Source organism: Oculina patagonica, chromosome 12 (assembly GCF_052425735.1).
Source record: "Oculina patagonica isolate OP01 chromosome 12, crgOcupat, whole genome shotgun sequence".
Classification (NCBI taxonomy): domain Eukaryota; kingdom Metazoa; phylum Cnidaria; class Anthozoa; order Scleractinia; family Oculinidae; genus Oculina; species Oculina patagonica.
Window position 1 is genome coordinate 15,489,886 of NC_135769.1, and position 22,393 is coordinate 15,512,278.

General features: G+C 38.4%; 3 protein-coding genes across 3 annotated transcripts; 1 reads left to right on the forward strand and 2 right to left on the reverse strand.

Annotated features, from left to right (window-relative positions):
• Nucleotides 1-1,767: 1,767 nt before the first annotated feature.
• LOC144632748 (beta-2 adrenergic receptor-like) lies at nt 1,768-3,043 on the reverse strand. The gene has a single exon (XM_078491466.1). The coding sequence runs from the start codon at nt 2,920-2,922 to the stop codon at nt 1,963-1,965; it is 960 nt and encodes a 319-aa protein (XP_078347592.1). The 5' UTR covers nt 2,923-3,043; the 3' UTR covers nt 1,768-1,962.
• Nucleotides 3,044-4,341: 1,298 nt separating this feature from the next.
• On the forward strand, nt 4,342-6,769 carry LOC144633008 (uncharacterized). Its single transcript, XM_078491785.1, has 2 exons — nt 4,342-4,368; nt 5,764-6,769. The coding sequence occupies exon 2, from the start codon at nt 5,875-5,877 to the stop codon at nt 6,616-6,618; it is 744 nt and encodes a 247-aa protein (XP_078347911.1). The 5' UTR covers nt 4,342-4,368; nt 5,764-5,874; the 3' UTR covers nt 6,619-6,769.
• Nucleotides 6,770-11,233: 4,464 nt separating this feature from the next.
• LOC144633950 (large ribosomal subunit protein uL16-like) lies at nt 11,234-15,209 on the reverse strand. The gene is made up of 5 exons (XM_078492877.1): nt 15,116-15,209; nt 14,449-14,507; nt 13,476-13,722; nt 12,018-12,180; nt 11,234-11,440 (listed from the first exon to the last, which is right to left on the reverse strand). The coding sequence occupies exons 1-5, from the start codon at nt 15,136-15,138 to the stop codon at nt 11,285-11,287; spliced, it is 648 nt and encodes a 215-aa protein (XP_078349003.1). The 5' UTR covers nt 15,139-15,209; the 3' UTR covers nt 11,234-11,284.
• Nucleotides 15,210-22,393: the final 7,184 nt, after the last annotated feature.

The following is a 22,393-nucleotide window of genomic DNA, read 5'->3' on the forward strand; positions in this document are numbered from 1 at the left end:
GTGGCCCTGGGGAAGAGGATGGCGCAAAAGAGTCTTGCAATCTCTGGCGCACGCGCACAATCAAACCGGAACCAGGATTTCCTGGTTCCGGTTTGGATTCGTCCAGAGCCGTTGAGTTTCCCGACCGCTGGTCAAGGGGAACACAGGCTCTGGGGACGAGATTGGAGAATGACTGGCACGTCAACTGGCATATCGTTCCCAGTCTAACAGCGGTCGTTACAAAAAATTTACGCGACCCAGAGCACTCAACCTGGAACAACTTACTTGGCTCATGAAATAGAGATCTCAGATTAAAAAGACCATACGATTACACTGGGTTAAGACAATATATATTTAAAATATGATTAGTAATGGCAAATATATTTTAAGGAAAGGCCAAACCACAGCAACAAGCCGTTGCCGGGTGTGGCAGATCTGTTGGAGCGGCCAGAATGACACCCCCGTTTTTGTCACACTTTAAAAAGAATTTTACTGAAAAGGTCTGAATAGCAGCATTTTGAATGTTGCTTTGCAGATTGTTATAAGTTGAGCAGCTTTGCTAATCAATAGTTTACCGATTAGCTCTTAGATACATGACTACGAGCAGTCCCTATTTTTTCGCAGAGTCCGTCGAGCTTGAAGCTTTGTCCGAAAGCGGTGTCATAAAAAGAAACTGTTTTCAGTTATGGTTTCGGGGTGGGACTTATCTTCGGAAGTTTACTCAGCCGTATTGCACAACTTTCCGCTCCAATAACCTAAACATTTATACTTTTTCTGCCTCGTACTTAAACACATTTTGCAAATTGACGCTCTAAGGAGGACGAGGCGGCGAAACGAAGTTGCTAAATGGAATATTTATTTATTGTTTTTTTTTTCCTTTTTTGCTCCAGTTTCCTTTTCCCTTTTACTCGGGAAAAAAAGATCTTCGGAATGTCACACGAAACTGCCAATAAGGAAATACAGCTTTCAAGTAAAGAAGAGAACTTCGGCTTTTTTGCAAGTCTATTTTTGAAGTGGAATACATGGTTTTGCACTGAATAGGTTTGGCAATTTCTTTATTTTCTTATGGCACCGGATAACACTTAAATCCGGCAATTGCTAACAAAGGCGAATGAAAACATTAAAGAATATCAAGACAGCTTAATTTTCTCTTGTTTAAACACAATCAATATGATGAAGGTTTTATTGATAAGAGTAAAAGTATTTGTTTTAGTTAATGTAAGAAGGTAGAGTAATCTAACAAGAGGTTAAAAGCCACCTTTGATCAATCAGTCAGTTATCGCTTACGACCACCATAAAGTGAACTTTTTTCACTTGTATGTTGCTTTGTATAAAAACTACATCCCTTTCAGGATCCCGCATAAATATTCTTCAGCGTCGCACAGTGATAGGGCCGGCTGATTTTTCTTGCGAAAAAAAAACCCACATGTTTGAAAAATATGCAACAACAACAAAAAAACGATTTGAGGTTGCTGAACACAGTTTTCTAAACTTTTTAGTACCTATGTTTTATTTTGCTTTCATTTCCCTTAACCTTTGCAGCTGACGAGCTCAAAATCGGCAGGTTACAATATCACCTCCTAATTAAAGAATTTTTTTAGTATTGCATGTTGCTCAGGCTGTATTCCGTGCGTTACTATGACAACACTATTGGTTAGATAGAAGCTTAGAAAAATTGAATTTTATTCGGTCATACCGACTTTTCGTTGATCGTTTATCCTAAACCAACTCGGAAAAATTCCGAAATGATTACCGCTAACTTGATAAAGTTTTAACAGCGACAAGTGATTTTAATTTTTCGTCGTTTAATGATTTCAACCTTTACCTAGAATATTTACACATTTCTCTGGGCGCAGAGAGAAAAGAACTGGGGCTTCAATAAAGATTTCGTTTTATCTTCACATCTTTTAAACTGTTCCTCGTTTATTCAATCATTTTTATGGTCTTCACTAGCCTGCATGCTCTTGCGTAATAAAGACTTAATTAACAGCAATGATTCAAGTTATTTAAAAGATTCCATATGGCTCCACGAACTTGTCTGATCCGCCAACAGTACAAAACAGGGTTCAATGAAGAGTTGACGAACAGCATCGTGAACGCAAAATTGCCCACTGGCAGAAGGATTTTCTCTAAAGATGGATCATTCTTGACATATAGAATACCCACACAAGTTATAGGAATATAACATAACATAAGCGAAAAATAAATGTAGCGCGTTGCGCACACAGATTTCTTATATTTGTTAATAGAAAGGTAGCTCTCCTCCCGGTGAAGATAAAATTGGTTTGACACTTGGACTTGCCTGCCTTGTCTCTTTAGCATGCGATGGATTGTTAATTGCGTGAATGTTGGTATTACTACAAACAATGCAAAAGAGGCAACCGATAGAATAACTGTGAGCTTGCCAGCCACCAAGCGCACGATTGGGAAGATAAAACTCGTAATCCACACCGACAAAACGGTGATGTTTGCTTTTGTTATTGTAACAGCTGAGCGATAACGCAAGCGAAGGCGTAAAGCCAAGTATCTATCGATGCTTATGGCAATCATGGTGAAGAAGGAGACCGCAACAAAATAGTCACTTAGTAGGGGATACAGCATCCAGGAGACACAGCGAACCCAGTGATTACCAACGACACCAGACACGCAGTAAGCAATGTACACGGGCTGCACGAGTAAACCAACAAAAAGATCGGACAACGCCAGGCTTCGAAGGAGCGCTTTGGACGGCGAGTGAAGAGATCGGGTTCTCACCAACGCTGTCAGGACAAGGGCATTTCCAAGAAATGCTGTTAATGAAAATACTGCATTGAAAGTTGCTGTTACTATGTAGGTGTAGTACAGGTTCTTTGGTACTAGGAGCAGAATTGAAGGATCGTAACGGCAAAAGAAGGTATTATTACAGTTGCCTGTGTCGTTTTGGTCTGAGGAACAATTTGCCATCGTAGGTGACCGAAATTTTACGGGCCTTTTCAAAAAAAATTTACCAGGTGAAAATGCCCCTCAGGATAGTTAATGTGCTAACACTGTTTTCTTCTATGCTGAAACGCGGGGATTTGCGTGTATTTCATGATTTTGTCCTGTTTGTTTAAATCACGTCAGTGCAATTAAGTGTTGATTACTTAAGCATGAAACATGGAAAATTAACATAACCTAAACAAACACACGGATCGGAAGCGCATTTCATCAAAGCAAGTACCAGCGATGAATTCTCGAAGCATGATGATCGTTCTCAAACATTAACAAATAGCAATGTATAGATTGAAATTAGTTCCAAATAAAAGAGTCTACCAATAAAGATACTATCAGTTTTCTTTCAGGTTAAAAAAGTTCTTCCGGTTATAAGTTTCCACCTTTTAACAGTTATAAGTTTATAACATGTTATTCGTAACTGTTTGCTGCGCCTCCTCTACAAAAGGCACTAATATTATAAGCTAACTGCAAATGTTAGTTTTCCACTAGATTTTGGTAACCAGATGTCTGAGGTCGGGATTTGCGTAAAACGAAGGCGGTTTTATTTGAAAGTGAGATTCGTTTTTGATGTTATCACTCCCTCCACTTATACGGCGACCATCGAAACTGACGAGGAAATTAAACGAGCCATTTTAAAAACGTTTTCAAGAGTGGATCTTTTTTAAAATGACATGGTTTCATCTCTAGTGTCAACACTGTTAAAAACCTCCGTCATTTAGAAAATTTCTGTTTGGAACGGATTTTAAAAAGTTGAAATGTAACCATTTTAATTTTTACAGACTTGAACTTTCCATCGGTTCGCTTTTTCCAATAGATGAAAACGTGATTTTAAAATTTACAATTGAAAGTCTTGCCTTCTAACTTGTTAATATGTTTCTTTTTTTTTCTTTTTTTCTTCGCTACTGATTTCGGAAGCTGCGTCTCGCCTTCTCAACAGTGGAAACAAATAGCACAGCATTTCGTTAAATTTTAATTTCAATGCCTTTATAATAGTTTCGTTTTTAGTTTATTAATTAAACACCACCACGTAAAGCCGTAAACAACTAAAGCTTTAAGTCACGTTCCACAGTTCCAGGCATTGAATTAGAAGACAGTGAACTGTTTTCCATAAAGTGTTGGGGAAAAAATTTGACCAGGCGTCTGCGTAAGTTAAAATTAACTAAATGTAACATTTGGTGTTTGGAAAAGTTGAAACTGACGAAAATTCTCCGATTAAGTCAAAGATTTGAAATTTGAAATTTCTTTGTTTTTGTACACTAATTTCAACTGAAATTCGCATTATTGTTCTAATAGATATTTCTTTATATTTAGAAACGCGAATAAAATGCTATTAAACTGTTTGAGTATTGTAAACATGTGTCAAGTTAAAAGAAAAAAAAATTGCTCGTACTGCACTGTTTTGAAGGTCAGATAAAGGTAAGTCAAAAAGCAAAGCCGGCAAAATCGGGATAAATTCTGAATTATTACATGACCGGTTATGGGACTTCCTATTGTTGGCTTGTTAACTCAAACTGTGTCATTGTGGTTAGAAAACCAAAGCACGTATCCGTATAAGTACGTGCGATCTTTGCCTGTACAATTCAAGTGTGTGGAACATTCTGTTGTAAGCCTACTATAATCATCCCGGCTAATGATGAAGAAGAATCGAGATCACATTTCGCCAAAAAACTCAACTCTCAGTTGAGGGGTAGTGAATTATGAAAAATTACGGATCACGACTTCTGAGCAAATTCAGGCGTTTCACGAGAAAGAAAACATCCATTTAACGTCACGCCTAAAAAAACATGGGGCCAGTCACGACTCACGACAATCAATGCGCGTCGGTTTCCCTGGGTCGGTTTGCTTGAGTTGGTAATTGTCGCGAGTTCTGCTTCTTCCAAAGTTTCATTCGATTTCATCCTTGAACTCCTACACCACAACGTTCTTTTTCCGCACAAAACAAAACTCTTCCTTCTTCTACTTCAGCTCCAAAAATGTTATTTATACAAACACAAGGTGTAGACAAAAAGAAAAAATTAGCTATTGTACAGAAACTAGCAATATAGCAATTAACAATTAAAGCGACTTTTACTACTAATGTACAATACAGGCTGATTAGGAAAATAGATACATCACTGAATTGGTTACGTAATTATTAACATAATACAATCTTAAAGAATAAAAGTTAAGTAATGACATCTTACAGGATTTCTAATGCTAACAAGGTATTCATAGGAAACAAAATGGCTGTTCAGAAACATATGGGTATTCCGTGACACATTGTTCGCCCCATTTTGTTTTCTGAGTCATCACATTGATCTCAACAAATCAGCTTCTTGGACCGAGTATTTTTTAGCGCGAATATACAGATCCACGAAACATCTTTCCCTTCTTTCCTTTCCTGCGTAAAAAGGGATACAGAAGCGTTCGTATAACACAGAATCGATTTAAAATTGCAACCGGAAAATATTTTGTCAACCGCACCTATTTGTTCTCAAGAGCCCTTGCAGTTTAAGCGTAACGGTTTACAATTTCTTTAGAGAATGAAATAGCTTTTGCCCCACCGACATGTTGACTTGAACAACGCAACTGGGAGATACACTACCGTCACTGAAAACTTGCCACTAATCTCACGAAGAACTGAACTGTTGATAAATTTCGTGTTCGTGGAAAACAGGAAATAAATTGTTGGCATTTTTTTTCCTTGTTTTGTGTACCACACCTTTTTTGCATGGGTGAATTTCAAGCCTTTAGTTATTAGGCAGCATTGTTTGATTTGGCCTTCGAGTAATGAGGAATAAATAGTTGACATTTTTATTTTAAATCAAACAGCCTGTGAAATGGACCCTTGTTTAGACAGCCAATCAAAACGTCTGCAATAGTGAGCATAAAAAGGGAACTGAAGCTTCGCTGGGCACACAAGTTACTTTTAAATCGCTGAACATGGCTGCTGCTAATCGTGTCAATGCTGTAGTCGGTGGAAGAAGCTTGGCTGTGGCTGGAGTGCGGTACAATGTCCCTGAACCGGACGAACAAGATGGCGCAACGTGTTGGTACTACTCCGCTCGGAACATGCTGAAAAGTTGGGGTCTGAATGGAGGGGCAGGCGGGCAGGCTTTGAGCAGAATCAACCCCAGAGCTCCCGAATATGTTGGCAGGGATAGATCCGATATCTTTAATCAAATTTTGAGAGGCGCCGAGTTCTCCTTCCAAAAGGAACAGACGGTGGATTTTGGGAGAGTGTGTACCTGGTTGAACGATGGCCCTTTCTTGATTTCGCTCACTAAACACCCGAAGGCGAGCCAAGCCACCCTTTGGGATTCAGCGGTTCTGGGTTCACCTCTCGGCGAGCCGGCTGCCAATGTGTTGGTCCGCATTCCGTACGAATTGCAAGGAGATGTGCCTCACATGATGCTTGCTGTTGGGTATGTTAAACGGAAATACAGAGAGCTCAGGGAGTTGATGCAGAGCGGAACTGCAAGGGGTATCGCTGATGGAGTGAAAAAAGTTATCTCAGAGATAACAGAACAGGGAGGAGAAACCTGCGAGGTGTTTTTGCTTGACCCCAACCAGCCAAAAATGCGACCGGAGCATGGCCCAAGAAATGATGTGGTCCTCTGCGATTGGTTCGAATTGTCACGTGGAGGCAATATCAATTATGCCCTTCGGGTTAACCGGAGGGCATGATACGTCATTTTAATTACTGACGATTGTTAAATCGTTGTGTATTTACATGCAAATAACTATTTGCAATGAACAGTCTCATGTGACCATTCAAAATAGCTCTAGATATATTTGGCAGAGTTCTATTGGCATCAGTAAACAAACTATATACTGTAGTGCTGTACAGCCCCCGAAATGATCCCCAGATTTTTTCACGCTGACCCTGAAATGATCCCCAAGTAATTTTTGGAATGACGATTAAGCATAGAAATTTGGATTGCTCAATAATAAGGAAAACTGAAGCCATAACGCAAAGTACAACTTAAAATAGGAAAAGACTTTAGTAAGTGCTATTATAACTAAGTGCAAAACGTGACCATAAAACAGAAAGGTTTTTAATTCTTATTAATGTTTCAAAATTGGTTATTCTCAAATAGGAACCAAGAAAAAGCAAGAACATGTTTTTTAAATTTGTGTTTATTGGATTTTTATGTTTATAGACATACTTTCAGTCGTGAGAATTAATACTCAGTACTCTCGATCGAATCAATTAAAACTTAAGCAGAGAAAATTTGGTTGTTAAAGCGGGATAAAGAAAGACAACATTAAATGCCCTTAAAATGTTAATTTTCGTTTAATTTGATTTATTTGTAAGTTGATATGTCGCATTCACATCATATCTGTATTTGCCTTCTCGACGTAACCCGGCACAGCGTCAAGCTTAATAAAGGCCCGTTTACACAGACGATTTTTGTCGCGCAACTCAATGCAATTTTTGCCGCACGGAAGTTGCATCAAGTTTCGAACATGTTCGAAACTCCCGCGGTATCACGGCAATAAAATCACCGCTACTTAAATTTACACGCTTGCAAACTCGCGGCGATTTCTAAGCCATGAGGCCTTATTATTGAGCGGTCCACACTTCTACGTTAAAACGCCATTCCACAAATTACTTGGGGATCATTTCGGGATCAGTATGAAAATATTTGGGGATCATTTCGAGGTCGGGATCAATTCAGGGTCAATTTGGGGATCAGTTCGGGGTTGGGGATCATTTCGGGGTCGGGATCATTTCGGGGGCTGTACAGTGCTTCTATTATGTATCAAGTGTGTTGCACTGAATTTTATTCAGTCAGTAATGTGTTTTATTTTAACTTCTTAAAGTAAATAAAGATTTTTGTTGTTGTTCAATGTTACTCAATTCTGCTGTGCAATGCCCAAGTTGATTTGGATGTTCAGCAAACTCAGTGCTGACACAGTGAGAAAAAAAGTCACGTCATGCAACAGGCAGTGGAAGACTGTCTGTCACTATTTAAATCAAAAGCCCTCTGGGCTTAGTGTCTCGTGTCACTTTTTAGAGTTTATTTAAAAAAGAGATCGCTTTTCACGTCTATTTATTGCTTGTAAAGTTGATCAGTTATATAACTCCAATAACAGCAGAAAACGATGACAGACATTGCACTGTATTGCACTTTGGTTCACTAAGCATACATTCTACTGTATACTTATACTATGACTTCCATGTGCTTTCTACACGCTATATGAGATATCGCTTTGGGTGTTTATTCGTGAACGCTTAGCCTGTTAAGTGATAATGACATGCGAGTGGTGATGATTTTGTTAATTCTTATAACCTCTTCTCCTGATTTAGTATTGATATTGTGAGGAGAAATTTGGTTTTGGTCACTCTTGAGCCGGTCTTAATGTTTTTGTAACGCCAAAGCTACAACGCAGCGGCTGAAGAACGTGTAAATTACAGTCATTTTCTTCGCTATTTAAATCTACTGAATGAAATATTCTGTTAGGTTCTGCTTAATGGAAAACATTCGATCTTGCTTGACATGTGATTCCGCGCGAACGTACGCAATAAACTATGTAGTAGTGTTTAACTCGCACAAATCTCACTTTTAAAGAGAGACTTTAACTTCTACACAGAGCTTACTATGCTGTACCATAACTGGTCATAACTTTAAAATGGTTGGGTATTCAATCGACTAACGATTCACACGATTCAAACCTTTTGTTCAAACGACATGTGTTATGTGTGCAAGATTAACTTTGACATTCAATCCCGACCAACTAATTGCTTAGATTACCATCCCTCTTTAACCCCGATACAATCTGTTGCCGCGGCTAAATTTAAAAAAAATTGTCTACACAAAGATAAGAACAATGCTTACCGATCGAACAACTGATATTTACATCGTCCTCTCTTTCAGCAACATTTTTACCATATCTGCTATATTCCACGACTGTAATCTCTATAAATACAGTTGTTACAGTAAATATCCTGTTGAAACATCCACCATTTTCCTACGCTTGGTAAACAGAAATGATTTTCAACTACTTTCCAAAACTCTCAAGATAAAATAATAGATATCAAATGAAAGCACGCTATTCTTTAAATTGGCAACGTGAAGCTGTTATTCTGATACATCTCACAATTGCACAAATTAAAACTTTACAAGCGACCACAAGACAAGACACTCCAAAGAGATTTTAGAGCTTCATGTTAAAAACTGCTTTTCTCGCTCAATTTAAGTTGCGGTATACTAGCGTTATATGCCACAACAACGACAACGAAAAATTTACAGGCAGGTCCATCTAATGACATCTTGTTGATTATTAGACACTTCTGCTTTTCAGATCCGTTCTAAAACTCATCAATTATAATTTCTCTCTTTCGGTTAGTACATTGTATTATGCGTTTGTAATAACCTGGTGTATTTCATTCTTCTTCTACGCGTTTTCTGCTTGAGTTACAATTAATTTCATTGCTTTTCAGTACAATCTTGTCGGCAAAGGTTAGAATGTTATTTTAAGAACGTAAAACTTGTCTGTATTTTTCTTGATAACTGCTGGCTGCAGCTCAAATATATCCAAAATTGAAAAGCGTACAGCTAATTTAAAGAAAAAAATGCGTCACATCTACGTGTATTCGTCTTAAGAGCTTCATTCATGCACTGAAAAGGCTGTTGTTGTCGTCTATAAATTAAAGTTGTGTCCATTGTAGCGTGGAATTCACAGCAGGATATATGAAGCTACATGTAGTGCCTCTTGACTCAGGTCAATCTTCGGGTCAAAAAAATAAAAAAGCAATGTATGTTTTGCGCTTTAGATTGACATTTCTGCTCTTCAATCCTAAGAAAACTCATCAAATATAATTTCCCTCTTTCGGTCATACATTGAGTTCTACCTTTACCTCAGAGCCGAGTGTAAACGAGGCTTTGCAAATCGAAAGTGTAAATGTTTCTCTCGATGAATCAGAATCGCCTGAAAAAAGAAAGGCAAAAAAGTACGACTCCAGACTGGCAGAGTTCTTTTATTGAAATGTGGGAAAAAGTATGGAACAGCACAACGCTAGATTTGAACAAACAAACGCCACAGTTGACATTTTTAAAGATTTGGCATCAAAACTGAATTGTCTTTATCTAATCGTTTATCTTCTGTTATTAAATTGTTGTTATTCATGCCACAAAGGTCACCCCTTTCAATACAAAGTTGTGCAAAAGTCACGTAGCAATCATAGTCTATTTTAGGATGCTCGTTTTTTGTTCAACCTTTTTCAACACAATTCTCCAACGAACTTTCAACATGCCAAATGCTCGTTCCACTACAGATCGTAGCGCACCGAACTTTAGGTTTTAAACTTTCGCTGCTCCTGAGTCAGGCGTCCTCTGTCCGGGTAGGGTTTCACTAGCCAGTTCGTTAGCGGATAGGCACTGTTGCCAGCTAAAAGGGGCCTTATTTCTGTTCCATTTTTATTGCCTGTTAGACCACTTAAAATTTGCTCGTTTGCTGCAAGTTCAGAAAAAAACGTCATCTCTTTTTTATAGCGTGCCTGTATTTTTACATAATAAGCCCTTTACAATAAATACTCCTAACTTACTGTTTGATAAACCAGCGCTTTAGTTGCGACCTTTGTAAAGAAACAATTATTCTTTGATAACATTTGTTTTGTGATCGGATGCCGCCGGAATTTCATAACATGGCGGGAAATTTCCGCGGCCTCACAAAGCAAATGTTGACATGGTGGGAAAAATATTGACATGGCGGGAAAATATCCCCCTGTACAATTATCTCGTGTCGTCATGACAACGTCGTCATGACGACACGAGACAAAAAACTACATCAGTTCATAGGGCGCTTATTCTCCACAGCGTGAGCTGCCGGATTGGAAAGAGAATGCACTGTAACACCACGCAGTGGACAACCCCACATCCATTACTGATTTTATCCCCTAGCCTTTCAAACTCTTTGTTCTCTTGATGTCAGTTTAGAGATACTGCAGAAAAATAATCCATCCTTAGAAAAGGATGTTAGAATTTACCGGTAATGACCAGTTGTAAAACATTTGGCATGGATGCATAAGTTCATGCACTCTACTTTGCCTGATTTGTCATATGCTTTGTCCAAGACACGCAAAACGACAAGTCACTTGTTCAAAGAATGCTGGGAAAAGTTTGAAATAACAGATGGCTTTTCGATTAAAAAGAGAATAGGTACGTTTTCTTCAGAATAAAAAATATATATCAAATTTTGGCAAGAGTTCCACAAACTTAGCAGAACTATTTTAAGTGAAAGATTTTAAATCCGATTCATTATTCCGAAGTTCAGACAATACAAATGCAACACCAAATGAAACACTGTGGAGTTTTTAATTTCTGTTATTCACATTTGTTTGCACAACTTATGCAGCTTGCAGCTTCTTCCAGGCTTTGAGCGGCCCATGGTCTGCTACATACTTGGCATGTACTCCATCAGGGATCAGTTTGCCAGAGGCTCGCCACTGCTCATAAGTCTCACGATCAAACTTGGTGAAGCCCCACTTCTTGGACACATATATCTGGAAAGATAGAAAGTATTGCCATCAGCAACATACCCACTAGAGATTAATTTTACACAGTTTCTGGCCTGGTGGATATTGCATGCTAAGAGGTATATTCCATACTCTAAAACATATAGACCATAAACGTTATAATGGTTTAGACATATGGGAACTGAGACAATATAATATAATAAAAATATAATATCTAGTATAATCAAGATTTTTCCTGCTATATTATATGATTACAAGTCTTACATAGTCTCTAAAAACGCAAATAATTACATACATGTAGTTCACATTGTTTCCAAAAACCTACTGGGTCACATTGTTTACAGTTTATACTTTATCAGAAAGGTGCAAATCAGTCAACAGACAAAACAGCTGTGGAATTACTTGCATTTGATCTTCATTTGTCATTGTTTTGATCTTGCTGTCATGCCATTAAGATCAGTCAAGGTTAACTTGGCTAACTGATAATGGCTGTTTGTTAAGCAGCAGTTCTTATATGAAGGTCATTACTGCAGGAAAAAAAGTGTTGATAAAACAATGATAACAAATACTCCACCCCCCCCCCCTGTCAAAAACAATGATTTACCTTCTGCCTTCCGGGGAACTTGAATTTGGCTCTTCTCAAGGCTTCAATAGCAGAGGCTTTGTTTCCATCCTTTGTCCTGACAGACATGATGACTTGTCCAATGTTAACACGTGCAACAGTACCCTGGGGTTTACCAAAGGCACCACGCATACCAGTCTGAAGCCTGAAATTATCAAAAATATTTATACAGATATTTGCATTACCACTCTAAAACAAAGGCTTCAAAGCTATGTCAAATCCATTTAACAACGGAACCAAAATGATAGCCCTTGCAACAGGATTATTGTTGTCCTTACATTGGACTATAATTATGTAATATACAACACTAAGAGAGCAAACCTATATAATGAGATTGCAGTGTTGTGAATGCCAATCATAACCTGAAATGCGGACACTTCATTGCTTTGCCATAAAGTCTATCAATTACCTCCAATGTAAGCTGCCAATTCTCTTTCAAAAATATAATCACAAGATTTCCACTTCATAAAATGTGACTTTGATGAGTAACGAAAGATAAAATACTAAACAAACAATGGCAGAAAAAGGGAATAATGCAGGTTTTAATTTCAGCGAGATAGTTTCTGTATTGTTTTGTTCACAGTGTTTGTCTTTGCTCTGCAAGACAATCTAAATTGAAGTAACCCTGGTATTTAACTCAAAATAAGTGAACCAGTTCTTTGAAGTCAAATCATAACCATTATTTCTTCTCCCATTTATGATCTATCGCACTCGCCGCCGAAACATGATCTAATTGGGTATTAAACATAGCATGATACGTCATCAAACGTTGAAGTTTGGCAGACAGAACTTTCGCACCGAAAGTTTAACAGATTCTGGTTTCGAAATGGTGGAAAGCTTGGATATGAAGACTTCTTCCAAAAGATTTATCCTGATCTGTGTCAATATGCATTTGCAGGTTCACTTGAATCATTTCTGGTGTAAAATTTCGCCTCTACTCAGTGTTTTTGGTGAGAATTTTGTGCGTGAAAGTTGCTATTAAGGTCTGCTAAACTTCAACATTGATGACGAATCATGCCAAGTTTAATACCTAATTAGATCATGTTTTGGCAGTGAGTGTTCACGCTTAGATGCAAGTGACGGTATTCAAACCCAACTTAGTATTGTTTGCCTTCATTTAATTGGCTCACTCAGCATATAAAACATGGCTATATGTATCTGTGTAATGTGACATACACTACAGGAAAAGTTCAGCCTAACAAAAGCCCTTTGCATTTACTGTGGTTTTTAAGTGTTGAGAAGAGTGTGGGTTTATCAGGCCTTCAGTAAACACCTGAAATTAATTTGTGTGTATTTTGTGACAAATCAGCAAAAAGGGCAGATATTCCATACTAAACAACAATGAAACTTTCAATGCAATTACTCTTACAATGAATGCTCTGTATGTATGTTAAATTTTAATTCTAGATGAAAACAGGGTTTAAATGTGATCAAACGTACCTATCAGCTCCAGCGCACGACAACATTTTATTGATCCTGATAATGTGGAATGGATGCAGCCTCATACGCAGATGGAAGGAATCTTTACCACAATGCTTCACCATGTACTTGTTGCAGCAGATACGGGCGGCCTCCAGAGCTTCACTTGACAGCTGTTCATACTCATCTGACACCATATGAATACAAAGTGGCAGCTCATCTACACGCGCCTTCTTACGACCCAAGTCATAAATCCTGATTTTGGCATCTGTTTGATAAAAGTGCTAGCAAGTTTAGTTCATATCTATATACACAACAATTTACAAGCGTATTAAGCAAAATATAAGGCAGGTTTCAGGAAAGACGACATGACATGAAATAAGGGTGCAAAATGTCTATTGGATCTGCCTAAATGGCTTACATGATACTAAATACCAACTCAATTACTGAACGGTTAAATACTGGTAGGGAACAATTCCTTTGCAATAAGTACAGAAGTCACAACCAATAATCCAGTCTGGTGCTTTTTACTTCATCAGGCTAGTCTGTGTACAGCTGATCACTCTCCCCAAGACTGGGACAGTGCCTGTGTGTCACTGTTGATAACCGTTTTCAAGGTCACATGATTTTGTTTTGGAATGTATCAGGGATGTAGCTAAAAAAACACTAAGCCGGCTCATCAACAACCCCAGCTGGCTTTTCTGGCATTGGCAGCTAAAATTTTAGCCGGATTTGAGTTCTTTTCAGCCAGTTAAACTAGCCAGCAGCTGGCCCTTAGCGACATCCCTGTGTATGCAAGGTGTATTGATAGTTTGCAAATTATTGAACCAACTGCTTTGCGTTTTATTAGTAGTGCTGAACATTGGCTGTGAAATTTGTTATGTCTTCTGTAAAAACTATTGACTGTAATTATTACTGTACAGTACTGGCTACCTTCCAAGAATTTTGTCAAAAGTTTGAAGGGAAAATCAAGACAGGAACATAAGTTGCTCACCTGGTACACCACGACAGAAGCGTGACTTGGGATATGGTTTGTTCTTACAGTAGCGGTAACTGCAACAGAAATATAAAGTTACCTCATTAAAACAGATCAGCTTTCCAGCACAATTTTAATATTACCTCACATAAATGTCTCCTACGTGTTAGCACTTTCATCGTTAGCAAAGTGTATACAGTAAAATTTTGTTGTTAAGATTTGGGCAGGGATTTCAACTTACAGCGCATGTTGCTGATCACTCTAAACGTCACAGAAACTATTATTCAAAACTTCATTCAATAATTATGAAAGAAATTTCACACAGTGTATAGCAGTTTTAATTTGGCCGACCCTAGCTTTGCAAAATAAGGCATGGGTATGTTGCAGAATGCAGAATGATGGAACGGTGGAATGGCGATAAGCTAACCTCAAAGAAAACTGTTGACCATCATTCTGCGTTCTGAAAAATACCCCTACCATGCAAAATATGGCCTGGCTAACTAAAGTTATCAGCCACATTAAAACACAAAGTCATTTTATGCTTTATGATAAAGTCAAAAACTTTCAAATATTATATGTAAACCGTCGAACAGACAATGACTCTCTCAGTACATCAAATTAAAACAGTTTGATGATCCATGATCGTTCTTTACATTTGTCAACATATTTCTGACGAGATACTTACCAACGGGCAGGTCTGCGCCCCATTTTGACTACGCTGTAATAGAAAAAATTATGCACAGTCACGATTGAATACTAACGAATAAAATCACTCACAAAAAAATAAACTTAAGAGGCGAGGGCAGATTTTGCAAAGTCACAATGACTCGAAGATAATACAATAATATTAACACTAAATGTTAACAATACAACAAAACCCTGCCCACTCCTAAAGCTACTTTAGAGTATTTCTTTATGAGCGAAGGAGATCTTTTCTTAAACCACAAACAAAATCTTAGACTTAGTATCTTGTAGGTTCGAATCAGTCTCTTTACGAACGAACAACATGGTCAGATTAAACGTTGAAATGTTAGTTTTTAATGATATATTCTGGAAAAATAGAAAGACAGAAGAAACAACTGATACTTTTTGTTGCTTTATAGAATGGTATGATCAGATAGAAACAAATGATGCCCACAGATTCAACAAGATATTTTCTCTACCTTTTCACTATTTCTCACACTTACCAAAACGATGGAAAAGGAAGGAAAGAAGTTGCGATGTCCCGGATACTGACCATTGCAAATCCGCTGGCTAGGAGGCTTTTTACTGTGGGCTCAAAAGTTTCCTTGGCGCGCCAAAGGTCGCCAAACACTTCGATGGAACTTCGAGCGCGTACTTTTATGGCATGAAATCGCAACAAACAACAAATTCTTTCAATTTCCGACAGCGGGCATAAAGATAAAGTATTGATAAAACAATAACAGTGACTGGGGCATTTTGAAATTCAGACAAGAGACCCTGATAGTGTTTAGCCCGCGAACAGTCTGCCGAGTGGAGCAGGGCAAAACAAAAATGAAACAACAAAAAACAGCTCCACTTGGGAGTCTGTCAGCACGCTAGATATAAAATTATATTTTAATGAAAATAGTATCTCGCAATGTTTCATGTCGCCAGATTCTGATATAGATCGCTACCACAAAAAGTTTGAACGCTCCACACAAGAAGTGACTTCGCTATATGATGGAAATTGAAGGCTTCCCAGGGGGGTCCACCTATTGAATTTTTCGGATCGATCCAAGCAAGGCTTACCCTGCGTAGCAGGCGTCTGTGTAGTTTTGCGCACGTATTTGGAAAACACTATTTTTTCCTCGCCTGGCCCTTCTTGCGCCTTCCGCTTTCCCAAACGCGCGCTCGAAACTGTACACAGGCGCTAGCCTGTGAACAGGCTCTCCGGTAGGCCTTTCTCGATTATGCTAGCATTTTTTTCGGCATTTTTTGGGAAAACGAGCATTTTTTTCGTTTTTTCTTCAAAAAAGAATTGCTAGCATTTTCTGACACTTTTCATGACTGTGATCCAGATTTTCAGCACTCAGAACTCAGAAGGATAAATAATCCTAAAGTTTCACACTTTTGATTACATAATTTGATTGTTTTCTGTCTGTTTCGACTAGTAAGATAGTAAGTAAGTAACGTCTTTATTTATAGAGGGTAGCACTTAACAGCTATAAAGCTAACAAACTCGTGGCCCTCCTATTTACAAGTATTAAAAAATCTAAGATACACAATAAAAAAACCTACGATATACAATAAAAAACCTACGATATACAATAATATATAAGAAACGAATTATCAATTAAAAAACTACTTATTAAAAACTAATTAAAAAACAATCTGTATTCGGAATAAGATCTTTAATAAAAAAATGGTCAATAAAATGTTGTTTTCTTAAAATTGAACTACAAAAACTATTTCGAAAACTGTTTGTGCGTTGTGTTACTTGTGTACTTGTGTTGTGTTACTTGTGTGTGTGTTTTTTTATTTTTTTTTTTAAAAGAATTTTTTTATATATTTTTTTAATTTTTTTTTTATAAACAAACAATTATTAAGTATCACCTGTTGTTGATATGAGCATATGATGTGAGAGTTTTTACGTTTTGTTTGAAATAAAACAAAGCCGATTTTTTGGAATTCAAGTGGCATTTTTTTAAGGAAATCAGGCATTATTTTAGCATTTTTTTGGCTTTATGCGAGAATTTCTAGTAGCATTAAATGCCAGTTTTACTAGCATAATCGAGAAAGGCCTACTCTCCGGTCGGGGAGGGGGCGAAAAAAAGAAAAAAGGAAGAGCGGAGGGGGGGGGGGGGCTGTCCCGACCCGACACATAACTCGGCTCGCTCCGCTCGCCGAAAACATCATCGGGAGCCTGCTCGCAGGCTACACAGGCGCCTGCTACGCAGGGGAAGCAAGGATCGATCACAGATTTCTCTTGTGTTGGAGGGGTGAGGGTGGGGGAAAGTTAAACATGGGAAAATGCGTCTGTTACCAATATCAACTTTTGCATTTCTTTCTGAAGGTGAAAGAGGGGAGAAGGATGAATGCAATGCTAGAATCACCTAAAAATGAAGAAAAAACTAAGGAGAGGGAGAACACAATCGGAAATGTCGAGGGAAACAAATAAAGACAAGATGTGTACTCCGTCGCTTACCGTAAATGATCTAATAAACGCCCACTCTCAAATAAACGCCTCGTATCTAATAAACGCCTCCTCTGACGTACAAAGTTTGTATTAGACGCCCCTCTCTAATAAACGCCCCGTGTTTTTGCTATCGATCGTAGTTGCTTTTAACAGCAAAGTTAATACCTATATTACCGGTTCATTAAATGTTTGAACGAGATGTTTTAAAGGTATAAACACAAACGCCACTTCTGAATTGGTAAATTGAGCAAGACGCTCGGCGCCACGGAGTCTCCAGTAATATTTAGGAATCTAAAGAAGATTCCTTTCCATTTCTTGAGGCTCTTCGACTCTTTGTCATGCTTTGTAAATATACCCACAGTATTAACATCATAATGACAACATTATTCTTTAAATCTGCTTTGTGCAAATGCTTTATGAAATTTTTACTACGGTCAGGAAAGCCAGCCTCTGCAAAACGAACGCTCGAATAAGCCCGGAATAAGACGAATAAACAATTTTGTATTGGGCCTTTTACTGACGGCGTGTCCGTTGTAAGCGGCCGAGCGTTACGAAAAACACGATGTTTATCCAGGGTTAATTCACAACTTACCAATTCCACCTCCTACAAATCTAAAATCTTCGAACGAAATCGCTCACTACAACTGTATCAGATTGCTTCCTCTTTATAAACTACAATTTGATTGGTTCTGATAGTACCTGAAACCTGATTGGTATGACAAACAAACATACTCCACTGACTGACCGACTGACTGACTGACTGACTGACTACACGGTCCATCACGCCGGCTAAGAGCTATTTTTGAAAAAATAACTCAAAAATATAGAATAAGTGCCCCTCCCCTCCCCCAGAAAGGGACGAGTTACGGAGCATATGATATACGAGATGTAACGGTACTTTCAATAATATGACATAACAGTACAGATGTTCTTTAAAGTCCCTTTAAAGTCGCACAGCTAGGTTTACTTTTCATTTACTTTCATTTCCTCGAGGGAAATATCCATGTAAGTGCACAGGCGCTTCACGTTATTAAGTGCCTTGTAAAACTTCGCGCCAAATCGCCGGCTTCTATGAAAGTTCCTGGAATTACAAGGAACGTTTCACCGCATCTGAGTACCTAAACGTGCTTTTCCCTAGCGTTAGCTGTAAGTGTCGGTAAGTGAATGTCGTTCGTTCCTTTGTTTTGTCTTGTAAGCAAAGGACGGTGCGATTTCTAAAAAGAAATCCTACAAATATGAAGGAACTAAATTATTTAAACATTTAAAAACTAAAATTCATTTGTGACCTTCCTCTGGGTTTCCAAGACTACCCTCCGTTACTTTTTTTGAAAGATCCTTCGGTTACAATTGAGGCTGAATTAACTTACTTTCTCGGTTTTGCCTAGTTCCAAACAGTATCCATTTAATTTTACTCTGGTTGAGTACTAGCCGATTGCTTGCTAACCAGTGTTCAACATTGTTTAGATCGTTTTGAAGAGCCTGCTTGGTGACTTCTGGTCTGGGGTCAGAGAAATAAATAACCGTATCGTCGGCATACAGGTATCGGGCCCAGTATGGATCCTTGTGGAACCCCATAACCAATAGCTAAGCTGGATGACTCGTCTTGGTTATATTTGACCTTCTGAGATCGAGTAGTAAGATAGTCTTCAATCAATGTTAAACTTGGCCTTCTAATTTCATAATGCCCTAGTTTGTGGAGCATACAATGATGGTGAACAAGGTCGGACGCTTTTTTAGATCTATACTAATAGACCCGGTAATCATCTGTTTATCCATTTGTTCTAAAATGCGATCAACAAAGTGTACAGTGGCTGTTTCAGTGGAGTTTTTCTTTCGGAATCCTGATTGATGCACTGACAAGGAATTGCTTCCGCTTAGAAATGCTACAAATTGTGATTGAATTGCACGCTCCATTACTTTAGAAATCAACGAAAGGAGTGAAATCGGACAATAATTATTTGGGTCCCTTTCAGTGAACACTTCACGTACCGAACTAAAGAAAGGATAAACGTATGGGTATATAATTCACGGGAGAATGTCATGACCCTGCCGTGGATGGATAGAAACATACCCCATGTAAGGGTACATATAGTCTCTCTTTATAGTGCTTATCTTACTTTCTCGAGTCTTTCATGTAAAAACCAGTTGAAAACCAGTTGTAGTCCTGTTTAAATTTCAGTATATATAATGTATCCATTACATATGCCGACGACGAAGTTCTTCTTTTAAGGTATCGCGGAAGAACAATTGCCGTTTGCGTTCCAAGTGAATTTGTGTACAAACCATCAATGGTAACCCCAATAAAGTTTGGATTTGTTTTAAACATATACACCATAATTATTTGAGAACACATTTACGTATGAGGGGACGCAGGCGGTGTCAACTGTAAGTACTTCAGAGGAATGCTAGGATATTATCCTAGCATTCCTAACATACCTCACACCAGGTTCCTTCGCTTGAGCCGCGAAAGGTGTCATAATCTGTTTCGCTGTCAAAAACATTATTTAATCTAATGAAGACCAGAAAAAGATGATCATAATACCGTCGACTAATATTGTTGTGATGTTGTGATAACAGCGCGCTGTGATTTCGAGTTTTTAAAATGTTGTCGATGTACCTCGGCAAAATCGGAGAACAAGGAACAAGTTTTAAAGATGATTATTGAAGAAAGCGTGAAAATAAACAAATTTTTAAACTAACAACGAAAATGCACAGCACATTTTATAATACCGGGGAGTCTGTTAATAAAATACAGCCGGACTGCTTTATCAGTACATGTTATTCGATTTTCCTGTTCGAGCCTATCAAAAAACTATAGAATTTTCGAACTGACGAGCGCATATTATAGCCGCAAGTAACTTACCAAACTGAATTAGCTGCATAATGAGCGGCCGACAATAATAGAAAGGAATTTTCCTATGTTTTTTTTTTAAGGCCAAAGCAGTTTAATTCTTGAACTGCGAGAGTAGCGGCCTTTTGCGTACCTGACTCGTACTGGTAACAGGCCCGTAAAATTACGAAACTGAATCTTAAAGCTGTATCGAAGCAAAGCCTTCAGAAGAAAAACGCATCCAATGGAAAACAATGCTAAATAACGCCGCACTGTTTCCATTTTCAGCATTTTGTACAATGTACAAGTGTTGCGGCAAGCATATGTGTGCAGCCGTCTTCAATAGAAACATGCACATAAAATTATTTTTTTGCAGTTGTTCCATGACATGGCTGCACCACCTAACAGACAAAAAAAAAAAGGTTGCCAGCTAATGATTAGTTACTCTTGATTATGTATTCCATTGGGAGAACAGAATTAAAAGTATATATTGTGGCTCGATGATAAGTATCTCCGTGTTGCGGTCTAAACTATATGACCCACCAGTTGAAGGAAAGAACATTAAAACAATTTTAAAGCGTAGAAGTATTAGAATTGCAGGTTACATCGGACTGTATGAGGCGTGCCGCCCGCCAGCTCCGATGAAGAAAATATTAAAAGGCAGTGCAGTATTAGAATTACAGGTTACATCGGACTGTATGAGGCGCGCCGCCCGCCAGCTCCGATGGAGAAAATATTTTAAAGTGGTGCAGTATTAGAATTGCAGGTTACATCGGACTGTATGAGGCGCGCCGCCCGCCAGCTCCGATGGAGAAAATAGAATTGAGCAGAATTAGAATTGCAGGTTACATCGGACTGTATGAGGCGCGCCGCCCGCCAGCTCCGATGGAGAAAATAGAATTGAGAGAATTAGAATTGAGGTTACATCGGACTGTATGAGGCGCGCCGCCGCCAGCTCCGATGGAAAAAATAAAATTGAGCAGAATTAGAATTGCAGGTTACATCGGACTGTATGAGGCGCGCCGCCCGCCAGCTCCGATGGAGAAAATATAATTGAGCAGAATTAGAATTGCAGGTTACATCGGACTGTATGAGGCGCGCCGCCCGTCAGCTCCGATGGAGAAAATAGAATTGAGCAGAATTAGAATTGCAGGTTACATTGCTAATACTCTTGTACTGGTCAGTTTTAAAATTAATCTTTACTTCGACGATACGGCTGTATATTTTAGAGAACGAATAGAAAATGAATGTAGCGAAACATAATGCATCGCAAATAAAATGAGCCCGTTTTTGTAACAAGAGTCTGACCAAATGTTACAACAAGATGGAATCTTCAATTTACTGACCATGACCTAAAAATAGTAATGTTTAATGGATTGACTTACCTGGCGACCTCCTTATTAATGATCCATGACGTGATATCCCGGGCCATGATTATATTTAAAGCGTTTCTTGTGTATGACTGAAAAACTGAACTACGTGCAACCGAACCATTTGCAATATGTCGTAAGATATTTAGGATTTTGAACGACTTTCTGCGTGGAAGGCGCCAGCGTCACCGCAACTCGCGGCTGCAAACTCACCGTAATTTTCACTTTGTAAATCCACATGAATGATCGATCGACAGAACATAGAAATGATCATCTTGCATAAGGCGAAAACAACTTAAATCTTAAAAGGTCGAAACGTTTACGCGACATCAAAGTATCTAGAAATCATTCTTGCTAGATGAGCTTCTTCTGTCTTTCCCCAATTGCCGCCAAAGCAGAATTCGCCGCGAACATTATAATTTATTCTGCCGCCAGAATGGAAATTGATCCATGTAATATAACACAACTGATGAGAAGATAACTCAAATGCTGCTGACAGATTATAACACTTTCGGTAACCGCGAACTAATCCTCTTAAGAAATCAGGAACTTACAGTTGACGCCACTTGCGTCCCCTCACGGGCCTAAACTTTTATGTGAAATTTGATCTACACATATTGGTCT

Bases quoted from the DNA above. Each gene is read 5' to 3' on its own strand.
- LOC144632748 (XM_078491466.1), bottom strand. From the start codon at position 2,922: ATGGCAAATTGTTCCTCAGACCAAAACGACACAGGCAACTGTAATAAT.
- LOC144633008 (XM_078491785.1), top strand. From the start codon at position 5,875: ATGGCTGCTGCTAATCGTGTCAATGCTGTAGTCGGTGGAAGAAGCTTG.
- LOC144633950 (XM_078492877.1), bottom strand. From the start codon at position 15,138: ATGGGGCGCAGACCTGCCCGTTG. The intron at 14,508-15,115 runs GTAAGTATCTCG...TTTCTGTTGCAG, and splicing joins GGGCGCAGACCTGCCCGTTG to TTACCGCTACTGTAAGAACA. The intron at 11,441-12,017 runs GTAAATCATTGT...CTATCTTTCCAG, and splicing joins AGTTCCCCGGAAGGCAGAAG to ATATATGTGTCCAAGAAGTG.